Consider the following 12,500-nt stretch of genomic DNA (forward strand, 5'->3'; position numbering starts at 1 on the left):
GGCGGCGAAGGGAAGCCAGTGGAGCTCAATGAACACCGGGGTAACACGTGCCCTTATTGCCCGGGGTAACACGTGCCCTTATTGCCCGGGGTAACACGTGCCCTTATTGGTTGATTGAAAACCAGATGGGCCGCAGCATTCTGGACCATCTGTAACGGTTTTATCGCACAAGCTGGAAGGCCCGTGATGAGGGCAGCAGTCAAAGCGTGATGTAACCATAACCATCTGGACTAGGGGCTGAGTGGCGTGTGGGGTTAGGGACGGTCTGATTGTCCTTATAGTAGGGGCTGAGTGGCGTGTGGGGTTAGGTACGGGCTGAGTGGCGTGTGGGGTTAGGGACGGTCTGAGTGGCGTGTGGGGTTAGGGACGGTCTGATTGTCCTTATAGTAGGGGCTGAGTGGCGTGTGGGGTTAGGGACGGTCTGATTGTCCTTATAGTAGGGGCTGAGTGGCATGTGGGGTTAGGTACGGGCTGAGTGGCGTGTGGGGTTAGGGACGGTCTGATTGTCCTTATAGTAGGGGCTGAGTGGCGTGTGGGGTTAGGTACGGTCTGATTGTCCTTATAGTAGGGGCTGAGTGGCGTGTGGGGTTAGGTACGGGCTGAGTGGCGTGTGGGGTTAGGGACGGTCTGATTGTCCTTATAGTAGGGGCTGAGTGGCGTGTGGGGTTAGGTACGGGCTGAGTGGCGTGTGGGGTTAGGGACGGTCTGAGTGGCGTGTGGGGTTAGGGACGGTCTGAGTGGCATGTGGGGTTAGGGACGGTCTGATTGTCCTTATGTTAAATAGTGCGAACCGACACGACTGGGCAAGAGAGGCAACATGGTCGAAGAAGGTTAGTTGGTCATCAATCATGACGCCTATGTTTCTTGCCGCCTTGGTAGGTGCAAGAGAGAGGGTGTCAGTTTTGATGTTGATGTTGATGTGATGTATGGTTTGTTTTGCTGGGAAGACCAGTAGTTCAGTCTTAGAGAGGTTTAACTGGAGGTGATGTTCTTTCATCCAAGCAGATATATCAGAGAGACAGTTCGAGATCCGCACCAAGACTGTGGCATCATCAGGCGAGAAGGATAGATAAGGTTGTGTATTATCTGTAGCAGTGATATGAGAAGCCATGTGAGTGGATGATCGTGCCTAATGAGGTAGTGTACACAGCAAAAAGAGGGGGCCCCAGCACTGAGCCTTGGGGCACCCCTTCGGCAAAACAATAAGATGCAGACTTGTGTCCTAGACACATTGGCTTGCAATGTTATCAGCAGTTAGCAGCATGCATGTAAGAGCCTTAGCTGGTAACGTTATTAGCGGTTAGCAGCATGTAAGAGCCTTAGCTGGTAACGTTATTAGCGGTTAGCAGCATGTAAGAGCCTTAGCTGGTAACGTTATTAGCGGTTAGTAGCATGTAAGAGCCTTAGCTGGTAACGTTATTAGCGGTTAGCAGCATGTAAGAGCCTTAGCTGTTAAGCTAATGTCAAAACACAGCTGGGTTCTTGTGGTTAGCTGCAGTTTGTCTATTGCTCGCGGATAACATTGGCCTACTATTCATTCATTTTAACTGTGACATGGATGTTTGCGCCGCAAACCCCCTTGAAAATCGCAAATGCCCCCTCTTAGCACTGTACTCTGCAGCATACCTGTCAACATTTAGCTTTCAAAAATGTTTTTTCGGGGGGGTCAGTGTTTATACCGGATCTGTGTTTGCATATTTAATACGTTTCATACACGTGTTTCAGCACTGCATTTCGGTCGTTGCTTTTACCTTACCATTACTTTATGCATGCCAGTTATGTATCCACCAGCTGCCTGCCTGCAGCCTACTTCCAAAACTCCAAACAAAGCTGCTTGCTGTCAGATTTGGTTCCGAGGGCACAAGTTCAGTGTATCAAAAACACTCAATAACAGTTTATGTGATGTGTTTGTGTTAATCAATTAAATTCCCAATAATTTCACAACAGCTAGTTCTGGAGTAGGCCATTCAACTAGCCCGCTTGCTTACGACGAGACTCAGGCTGCGCAGTCGGCACCCGCTTCTTTATTTGGGTTTTGGCTTGCCAGGTTTTAGCCCTGTGACAAAACGGTTGATATTGAAACTAAGTGATCGTGTATGTGTAGGGTGTATTTCATACACAATCTGGCAACCAGAATGGATCAATGATTTTAAAATGAAGTTTGATGGCCATGCAAATTATGGGAGTTTTCCCGTACAAAATGGGAGGGTGCTGGGAGATGACCTTGAAATAAGGGAGAAACCCGGGAAAAACGGGAGTGTTGACAGGTATGCTCTGCAGCCTATAGTCAGGTGGATACAGTAGCTGCTGTGAATGGCTGTGTAGCCTAGTCAAGTCAAGTCAAGATTATTTATAGCACATGTCATACACAGAGGTCATTCAATGTAGTTTACATAAAATAAAAGCATAGAAGGGTAATAGTCAATAGTTTAATAGTTTAAAAAGTAAAGATCATACCAAAAAAGAAAACATGAAACACAACGTAAAATCATTTGAAAAAAGAATAATTATGTATGTGTGGTGTGTGTGTGTGTGTGTGTGTGTTAGGGTAAGATCCTGGTGGGGACGCGTAATGCGGAGATCATCGAGGTGGGGGAGAAGAACGCGGCGTGTAACATCCTGGTGAACGGCCACATGGACGGCCCCATCTGGGGCCTGGGCACTCACCCCTCACGAGAGCTCTTCCTGTCCGCCGCAGAGGACGGCACCGTACGCCTGTGGGACATACCGGAGAGGGTCAGTACACACACACACACTCACATTTGCACACACACACCACACACACACACACAGACCACACACACACACACACACACACAGACACACACACACACACACACATGCACACACACACAGACCACACACACACACACACACACACACAGACCACACACAGACCACACACACACACACACACACGCACACACACACACAGACCACACACACACACACAGACCACACACACACACACACACACACACAGACCACACACACACACACACACACACACACACACACACACATGCACACACACACAGACCACACACACACACACACACACACACAGACCACACACACACACACATGCACACACACACAGACCACACACACACACACACACACACACACACACACACATCCCTCTATATTGTATCGGAGTTATGTTCGTACTGTCGGTGCATTCCCTCTATATTGTATCGGAGTTATGTTCGTACTTTGTAGGGAAAAAAATGCATATTTAGTTCTTTTATTATTGTGATTCTGAACTGTAGGGAGATCCCGAGAGCAAATCTTCTTAAGCGCTGCTTTGTGTGTGTGTGTGTGTGTGTGTTTATGCGTGTGTATATGTGTGTATATGTGTGTGTGTGTCCCTGCAGAAGATGCTGAATAAGGTGAATCTGGGCCATGCGGTGCGTACGGTGAGCTACAGCCCTGAGGGCGACATGGTGGCCATCGGCATGAAGAACGGAGAGTTCATCATCCTGCTCGTCTCCTCACTTAAGATCTGGGGCAAGAAGAGAGACCGCCGCTCTACCATACAAGACATCAGGTACACACACGCACACACACACATACAGTGGGTCCCAGTTAAAAATTGACACTTCATTCACGATCATGGTGAATGGTGAAATGTAAGTACAACTGCAGCCGCTTGGGGGCAGCATAGTCCGCTGTGGAGTTCCACGGTCGAACCAGACGGCGCATTCGAGAGCAAGGGCTGTGATTGGCCGAGTTTTCAGTGCGTTTCTCTGTGTTTTTAGCAGCCCCTGCAACATGCTAGTCCACTGTAGCCTAAGCCTTGTACATAATGTTAAACATAGTTTTGGATTCAGTGGCAAGATTTCTTGATTGTACAGTGTCTGTCTCTCAGTAATGTTTTAAAATGAGAGCTTCGTCAGCTGGCAGTAGGCTACTTTGTCGGTAGTCATGAGAAGTTTGCTTGCTAACAGAACATAAATATGCTGCCCAGAAACCTTGTGAATAGTTCTGATTTTTTTTACTACACTAACGAGGTTGAAATATAGACTTTGCCTACAGCATCTCCTTAACAGTAATGTTAACAAAATGACAGCATTCATATGACAAAGAAAAGCAGATAGCTTTGTCTGACGGTCGAGTGGGTTAGGCCTAATGCACGTATTTCCAGAACAGGTCTGCAACTTTCAGGCAGTTCTGAGTTCGAATCTAGGCAGGAGCAGAGCCATATAAAGGCCTAGGCCTATTGTTATCGTTTTTTGCAAGGTGTTGCTCCTGGCAATACTTGTTTATAAGACGTTTGGTGATTAATTGATAGCTGTTTTTGGGACACGTTAAACGTTCTTTATAATGAGCGCATCCGGAGAGTAAAACGACTGTTACGCGCTGTTACAACTGTAGGCTACAATGATTGCAATACAAAAATATGCGCGTGTTAGTTTAGTTAGTTTTGTGATGTTTTGCACTTTTGCCTCATGTGTTTTCAGGTTTGAGGGCTTTTTTGGCATGATTGACCTTGGTTAGACTGCATATGTTATTTCTCCGTATGGAAAATAAAGTTAATTTTCGACACACGTCTGTTATTAGTTCAATAACAAGTGTTGCTTGTTAAAACATGTGACTAGTGAAACTCAAATGATTTTAGAAATATTTAGCCAAAGCCAAAAAGTGTTAGAGAAGGAGAGACGCCGGTGCAGCTCAGATGTCTTCTTAATTTTCTTTATTCTTTAGTAAAAGGTGCAGAACATTATTAAACTTTGACTAACGTTTCGATGTTCGTTAGTCAAAAACATCGACACATCGAAATGTTAGTCAACGTTTAATAATGTTCTGCACCTTTTACTAAAGAATAAAGAAAATTAAGAAGACATCTGAGCTGCACCGGCGTCTCTCCTTCTCTCTAAAATATCTGTCCTGGCCTGGTTGCAACGGATTGTGGCCAAACGACAGAAGCGCGGAGAACCCTCCTTTGTCTACCAAAAAGTGTTACTTTGTGCCCCGCGCTCCCCCACTGCTTGTGAAAGAAGGGGATGGGGGAGGGGGGCTTAACGTGAAAAAGCTTAATGTCACAAAACGGCAACGAGTCGTTTTAGGCTACAGGCCTTCATAATGGTAGGCTACAGGAAGTGGGGGGAGGGTATGGGATGACCAGAGCCGTCATCTATCGTCTTTCCAGGCACACAGCTCGTTATATAGCCTATCGACTGCCTTAACAGATAGGCTTTGCTCTTGGGTTTGGCCTTACAGCGAACTCAATGCTCTTGTTGCTTGCAGTTTGTTAAATAAAGCGATGCAGATTACATTATTTATTTCTGATTAATTGCGTCTTTTGATGTATTTTGCAACATTTGCTTGTTAGGCTGGGCTACTGTCAATGTCCTGTACAGGTCAATGTTCAACAATTGCTGGTGTAGGCCTAGGCTATTAATCAATTAGGGACTGTTCGTTATTTATTTAATTAAGGGGCTTCCGGAGGAGTTTTGGGAGCGTTAGTCAAAAAAGACGTGACCCTCCCTCGCCAGCAAGAATTTTTTCTATGACCCTCCAAAGTGATTGAGAAAAAACGCATGACCCTCCCCAGTCCCAACAATTTATTGATGCCTTAGGCTACTGGGTCAATTTGGGAGCTTGCATGCTACGACTCCTTCCTTGAAATGCCTTGAAAAGGCTGTCGTTTGCACAATTTCACAAATAATCACCGGGACCGAAACAAACCTGTCAACTTTTCCCGGGTTTATCGCGTATTTTAACTTTTTCCTCGCTGTCTTAGGAGGAGCTGCAGGGCCGTCGCAAGGGGATGTGAGGCCCTGTGCGAACTTGACAGATGCAAGGCCCTTTTCACTTACGTGCATGAAATCATGCGATAGCTTAGGCTACTTTACACATAGCCAAGGCTACCGTTGGTGTATTTTAATAGTAGCCTAGTCTAATCTAACATTCAATTGTATAGCCTATAACATTAGCTGAGTCACATATTTGGCCATATGGTGTTTATCATAGGCTACATCACAAAACCAAATAGTGTAACAAAGGCGAACACTTTAACAGGGGGAATTAATTGGGAATGAATCATTGTGCTGAACGGTATTTGTCAATGAGCAGAAACACACACGACATTCAAACTATTGATAAGATGTACTGGTCTGTATCTATAGGCTAACATTGAACAAATAAATGACACTGACTCGCCATATCCTGACTCAGGAAAAAAAACATTTTCTTGCTTTGCCGCAAACTCAGCAATGAAATCATAGGCCAGTTTGCAGGTAGCCTAACGTCTTTTTCATAGAAGGGAGAGCCCAGTCTCTCCTGTGACATGGAGGTGCGCAAATAGTTTTTAATAGCCTGTTCAACTTCGAAAAGCTTCGTTCACCCGATGCCAGTCACTGATCGCAATTTCAAAGTTCGGAAAGCTTCATCTTTTTAAGTTTTAAGTGCAGTGGCCCCTATCTGCCCCCTTTGGAATTATATCTCGAGCCTATTATAAGGTCCAGTGCGTTATGTCCTGGGATTCGGATGTGCTCAAAAAGAAAAGAAAAAACACTTTTTATAGATGGTTATGAGGAGCAATGTGAGAGAGAAATTTGATTATCATTGATCGTTGTTTTGGGACGTTAAGCCTTTTCCATAGGCGTCAGTGAAGGAGATTGAAGAATGACCATTTTTTTATACGAAAATATTTCTTAACTACAAAAACTCAGTGTCTAAAAACTCAGTGTCATTCAGACTCAACCCTCTTGTTGTTTTATTATCTTTTTCGTTGTCGTTTGAACGTTGGCAAGCAGGCATGTTGCGGTTGCAATTTAAGTGAAATTTCTACAGGCCTACAACATGCTGTTAGGCTGGGCTACTGTCAATGTACTTGTACAGGTAAATGTTCAACAATTTCTGGTGTACAGGTTATATAATCAATTAGCTAAATCATTTGTCCAGCTGTTTAAAAACATTTTCGTGCTACATTCAAACGCAAAAGGTGCTTTGATATATTTTTCGTTTGAACGTCGGCAAGCAGGCATGCTTTGGTTGCAATGAATGAGGATAATTGCTTTTTTTTGCATTATTTTGAATATGACTCGCTCAAGTCTCAACAGCACGTACTTTTTCCACACGCTAAGTTCTAACACACATAGGCCTATCCCCTCTCGCTTTCTCTCTCTCCATCCCTGCACACGGTTCTTTCTTAAAGGAGCTGCACCGTTTTACAACAATTGCATCTACATTTTCATATTAGAATGTTTTGTCAAGTGTAAGCTTAAACTACCGTGATCAATTTAAGTTCCCGTGCCCCCGCTGCATCATGGAAGCAGTAATCAAAAATAGTAGTGGCACCCAAGTGACACCTTGTGATTGTTTGTGTCAACTGCAGTTTGTGCCATTTCTGCTGAGAAAATGGGGTGCGTGATTCATGAAGGAACCCGTCCAAACTTAACGGGGACCCACTGTACACGCACGCTCTACCATACAAGACATCAGGTACACACACACACACACACACACACACACACACACGCACGCACGCACATACACACACGCACGCACGCACGCACGCACACACACGCACGCACACACACATACACACGCGCGCACACACATGCACGCACACACACACGCACACAAGTACACACACACACGCACGCACACACGCACACACACGCGCACACCTGGGCATGTGTCTGTGGTGTAATGGAACACATAATTTTTTATCAGGTTTTTAGGCCCCTCAGGTGTTCCCAACCTATTACAGTTTTTTCTGATTGCTTGTAACTATGGCTATTTTTACAAAACACACAAATAGGAAAACCTTTCACCAAATCAGCAAAACATTGTAGTTCTCTTGCAAAAGCTAACACACCTTTCTTAACTCTTCACACCTTCGTAAAAATGGTGTTTTTGTATCAAACAGAAAACACAAGCCATCACAATAATAAGCACACAATGTGGCAACTTACACACTGATGGTCTGAATAAAAACACATCTGGCTTTTGCTTTCTCTGTGCACAAGGTAGGCTATGTCAGTTTGAGGTCATACTTTTGTCATAGTTCTGTAAACATACAGGGATCCAAACTTCAAGTGTGTTTTTCCAAGTCAAAACACAAAATACCAATTTCACTGAGAAAAAAAAATCAGTCTACATGATGACATGATGCCTGGTCAATATCCCCACATGTAGACTGTTTTTTTTTTTTGCCTGCAAAAGGGCTATTTCTTACTCTTCTTACTAGAGCCCGACCGATAAAGGATTTTGAAGGCCGATACCGATACAAATATTTGTTGATTTAAAAATCCGATATTCCGATATATCGGCCGATATATATATATATTTTTCAGAAAACGCGCAACAAAACATTAACAGATTTCCCTAACATTAGTTATTTGTAGTTATTTATGAGTATTGACTAAAATAATATGATAATGCATTTTAAAAACAAACTTGTTTATTTTTAAATAATATTGTCACAGTGGAACAGAGGAACATCAAAATATATTAAAGTTCTGATAAATAAAACGTCTTCTCGTTGTCTTTATGTTTTGATTTAAGGTGTGCCCACAAGTTAGATGTAGTTTTAAATTTGAGGCTGCCAGATCCCTGGATCACAGAGGCTTTGCAGACGTTGCACGTGACTGATGGGCCTTTTGTGAAATGCTCCCATACTTGACTTCGTCCTCCACTTGCCATCTGTCAAAATATAAAGTAAACAAGATATGAGAGATATACAAAAAACAACATAACATAAAACATAACATAAACATAAAAATAAAATGATTGCTGCTACATCCACAACTATTACTACCAGCAATATTATTATTATTATTATTGACAGTAATAATTACAAAAAATAATGATGACATTATTACTATCATCATCATTTGTATTATCATTAAACAAGATAAAGGTCACTCCTAAATGTTTGAGTGTGCGTGTGTAATAATTAGTCCCTACCCAGACGGCACACATAAATCTTACCGATGTCGGGCCGATGAATGCCGTTATAGTCTAGAAGACATCGCATAGGAAGCGTTTGCTCATTGGCAAGACATCGCCGGGATGTCGGCAAATAATCGAAAACGACAATGAGCCAATGTTTCAACGACTCATCAAAGCTGCCCACCCCTGGCTTATACGACCTTTATTTATTTAGGTCGGAACTTGAGATTGCACATTTTACACTAGGCTATAAATTATTAGATCTATAAAGACACAAGAAAGATGCCAGAAATATTTTCAATTCATTTTATTGAATGTTTAAAAAAGTCTGAATGATGAAAAAATGCTGTTAGAAAATGTTCCCCCAAAAATCAGGTTCTTCTCCTGCAAGAGACAAAAATAACAATTAATTCACTGCAACACTTTCATCTTTAATGTCTACCTTTACCGATTGCTGTTAATGCATTTTCATAGATGCAGAGAACCACTACCGAGCTCGGAGAAATAGATTTCAAACCCATTAGCATTACCTCAGCTGATATTTCAATCAAGCAGAGGCGAGCTAATGCCGTTACTTGGCTAGCGCGCTAACGCCGGCCAAAACACGAACTCTGGAAGTGACTAGAGAAAGTTGGGACTGAAACGTAGCCTACATTTGCTTTGGGAACTTCGGCTGATGCATCTGTGCATTTCCTCTGTGCAAAGGCGTTATGATGACACGACCAGCAGGTTAGCTCAGCCAAGACAGTAACGTTAGCCTAGCTCCCACTCCTCTCCATACAAAAACGACAGCCTTTCCTGGGTGAAGTCTCACGGTCAAATAATAACTTGCTATTCTTACACCCAAGCATATTGCTGTCCTTGTACCGGTAATCATGGATGCTGTAGTGTTAACATTTCGCCATAGCCGCTAGCTAGGTTTAACATATTTTCCAGTGTTAGCTCAACTAGCTAACGTGAATTAGTTCACAACGAAGTTGTAATTACCCCAAAACAGCTCTTTATAAAGTAATGTACACCAAGTTATGGCTTAGCCTAGCAAGCAAATATATAAACAGTCATACAATTGACACAATGCCTATTTTCTGACAATTTACCAACCTGAAAATCGCTGCTCCAGGAGGCTGATCTGACGTGCCTGGCTGCCTGCTACACACGCAAAAAAAAAGAACAGATAGAGCGGGATCTGCGTTGGGTAGTAGGAACGATCAAAAGCCAACATACATGGAAGCTGGGGTAAAAAAAAACATAGCGGGATCTGCTTTGGGTAGTAGGAACGATCAAAAGCCAACATACATGGAAGCTAGGGTAAAAAAAACAGATAGCGGGATCTGCTTTGGGTAGTAGGAACGATCAAAAGCCAACATACATGGAAGCGACTTCAGGCCGATACCCCTGCGACATTATTATATGGGAGGATTCCATGCTGATCTGAAACCGGTCTGATATTCATGGCATTAGCTAGCTTTGTGGTTAGCTAGTCTATGATGAGCCATAATTTAGCAATGGATAATGTCATACTGCAAATTGTAAAACATACGCTTTCAAAATAACAGGCTGGGGAGAGATGATACGTCTCACTGCTATAACTGTTATGCTATTAAAGAAATACATCTTCAGTCACATTGTCAAAAGTTAAAAGGACAGACAGTCAACTACACTGTAACAACGTAATGTAATTACTAGCTAATTCCGCTTCACTCTCGGCTTATTTAACAGCAGCAAAACTGGACATTGTTTTCACAAATTTTGTCACGCTTATTTGAGTTAAGAGAACTCATGGGGATGTTCTTTTAATTGTTATTCAAGCAATGTATGTCTCGTGACCAACTCACCATGAACACACTTCACCGATGATCTCACTCGCGGATAACTGGTTCTCTCTGCCTGACTCTGGCTGGATCAGCAGGTTGCAGGATGTGTGGCGCGTTATACACGAGTGTTGCCAGCAGGGACGGTGTAGAGTGCCCTCTGGTGGACAAACTATACAACGGCAACACTCATGACATGGTTGAAGGGTGTTTCGTCCGTTTTTATTTTATTTTTAAAATATTCATTTATCGGCCATTATAAATGCCGATACCGATAGTTTGGAAAATGCCTAACATCGGCCGATAATATCTGCCTGCCGATAAATCGGTCGGGCTCTACTTCTTACCCTTCCTCTTCCCCTCCTTATCCTCTTCTTCCTCCTACTTCTTCACCTCCACGTCCTATTCTTCAGCCTCCTCTAATTCTTACTCTTCTCACTCTTCCTGCTCCCTCCATTGTACCCATTGTACATTACGGTAACACTTTATAATAACTACACACAATTCATAATTTATTAAGCCTTTGTTACTTATTAGTTAATGGTTTGTTCATCATTAGTAATTTCTTGTTCATACATAATTTATCATCAGTAAAGCATTTGTTCACACAATTATAAATGGTTTGTTCATAGTAAATAAGCCTATCCAAAAAACATGTTTGTAAGTACATGATTTATACTTAATAAGTAATGAAAGAACCACTTATAATGAAATCATTTTCTTATTATAAACCAGTTGCAAACTATTACAAAATGCTTTGTTCATCATTTGTAAAGCATTGTTCCTATGTTAATTCTCATAAATAAAGTATTTGTACACACAGTTATAAATGATTTGTTCATAGTAAATAAGTCTATATCTAAAATATGTTTATGACTTATTGTTAATACGTAATACATTATGCAATATACACATGCACCAATGATTAGTTGAGGATACATATTTTATAAACCACTTCCTAATACTATAATTCATGATTAACTCAGGGGTTACAAGTGGTTAGTTAATGATATTTTGTGAGCTTATCTAAAGTGAGGACTTTCTATGCCTTGCAACACATTTACAAATGAGTTGTAAAGATTACATTCACATTCATTCATTTAGCAGACAAGCGACGTACACATGTCAATTAAATTGAAGGCCATTGACATAACAGTGAAAGCCGGGAATCGAACCCCCAATTTTTCAGGCTACTGCAAGCTAGTCCAGCTCCTTATCCACTACACTACCTTGGCCCAGATAGAAACCCCTACAACTATGCAAGAGTTTCTGTTTTCTTCTACTACACACTGTTATTAAACATCTGTAAACTATTATTAAATGCTGTATTCTTCATTTGTAAAGCATTATTCCTACATTAATTCTCATCTGTAAATTATGTTTACACACAGTTAAAAATGGTTTGTTCATAGTAAACAGGCATATCTATATTATATTTTTGAATTGACTGTTGTACTGTAATACCACTGGGCAGAGGTAGTGTAGTGGATAGGGAACAGGGTTAACATGCAGTAACCCATAAACTTGGGGGTTCAAACCCCGTTGTCCACCAATGTGGCCTTGCCCTTTAATTTCATTGACACGTGTAAGTCGCTTTGGGTGAAAGTGTCGGCTAAATGAATAAATGCAAATGTAAACTTTATAACTCATTTGTAAATGTGTTGCAAGGCATAAAACGTCCTCACTTTAGATGAGCTCACAAAATATCATTAACTAACCACTTGTAACTCCTGAGTTAATTATTAATTATAGTATTAGGAAGTGGTTTATAAAATATGTATCCTC

General features: G+C 42.0%; 1 protein-coding gene across 3 annotated transcripts in view; it reads left to right on the forward strand.

The window, feature by feature from the left end:
- Nucleotides 1-12,500, forward strand: part of eml5 (EMAP like 5) — a 184,432-nt gene that overhangs the window by 152,433 nt on the left and 19,499 nt on the right. For all 3 annotated transcript variants that reach the window (XM_076295671.1, XM_076295670.1, XM_076295669.1), the window contains 2 exons: nt 2,548-2,736; nt 3,378-3,550. In XM_076295671.1, the coding sequence (XP_076151786.1) occupies nt 2,548-2,736; nt 3,378-3,550 (362 nt within the window). The remainder of the gene's footprint in view (nt 1-2,547; nt 2,737-3,377; nt 3,551-12,500) is intronic.

This window comes from Alosa pseudoharengus, unplaced genomic scaffold (assembly GCF_046254945.1).
Source record: "Alosa pseudoharengus isolate Yale_2024_CS ecotype anadromous, Long Island Sound unplaced genomic scaffold, YU_APseudo_1.1 YU_APseudo_1.1_scf_2, whole genome shotgun sequence".
NCBI classification, from domain to species: Eukaryota; Metazoa; Chordata; class Actinopteri; order Clupeiformes; family Clupeidae; genus Alosa; species Alosa pseudoharengus.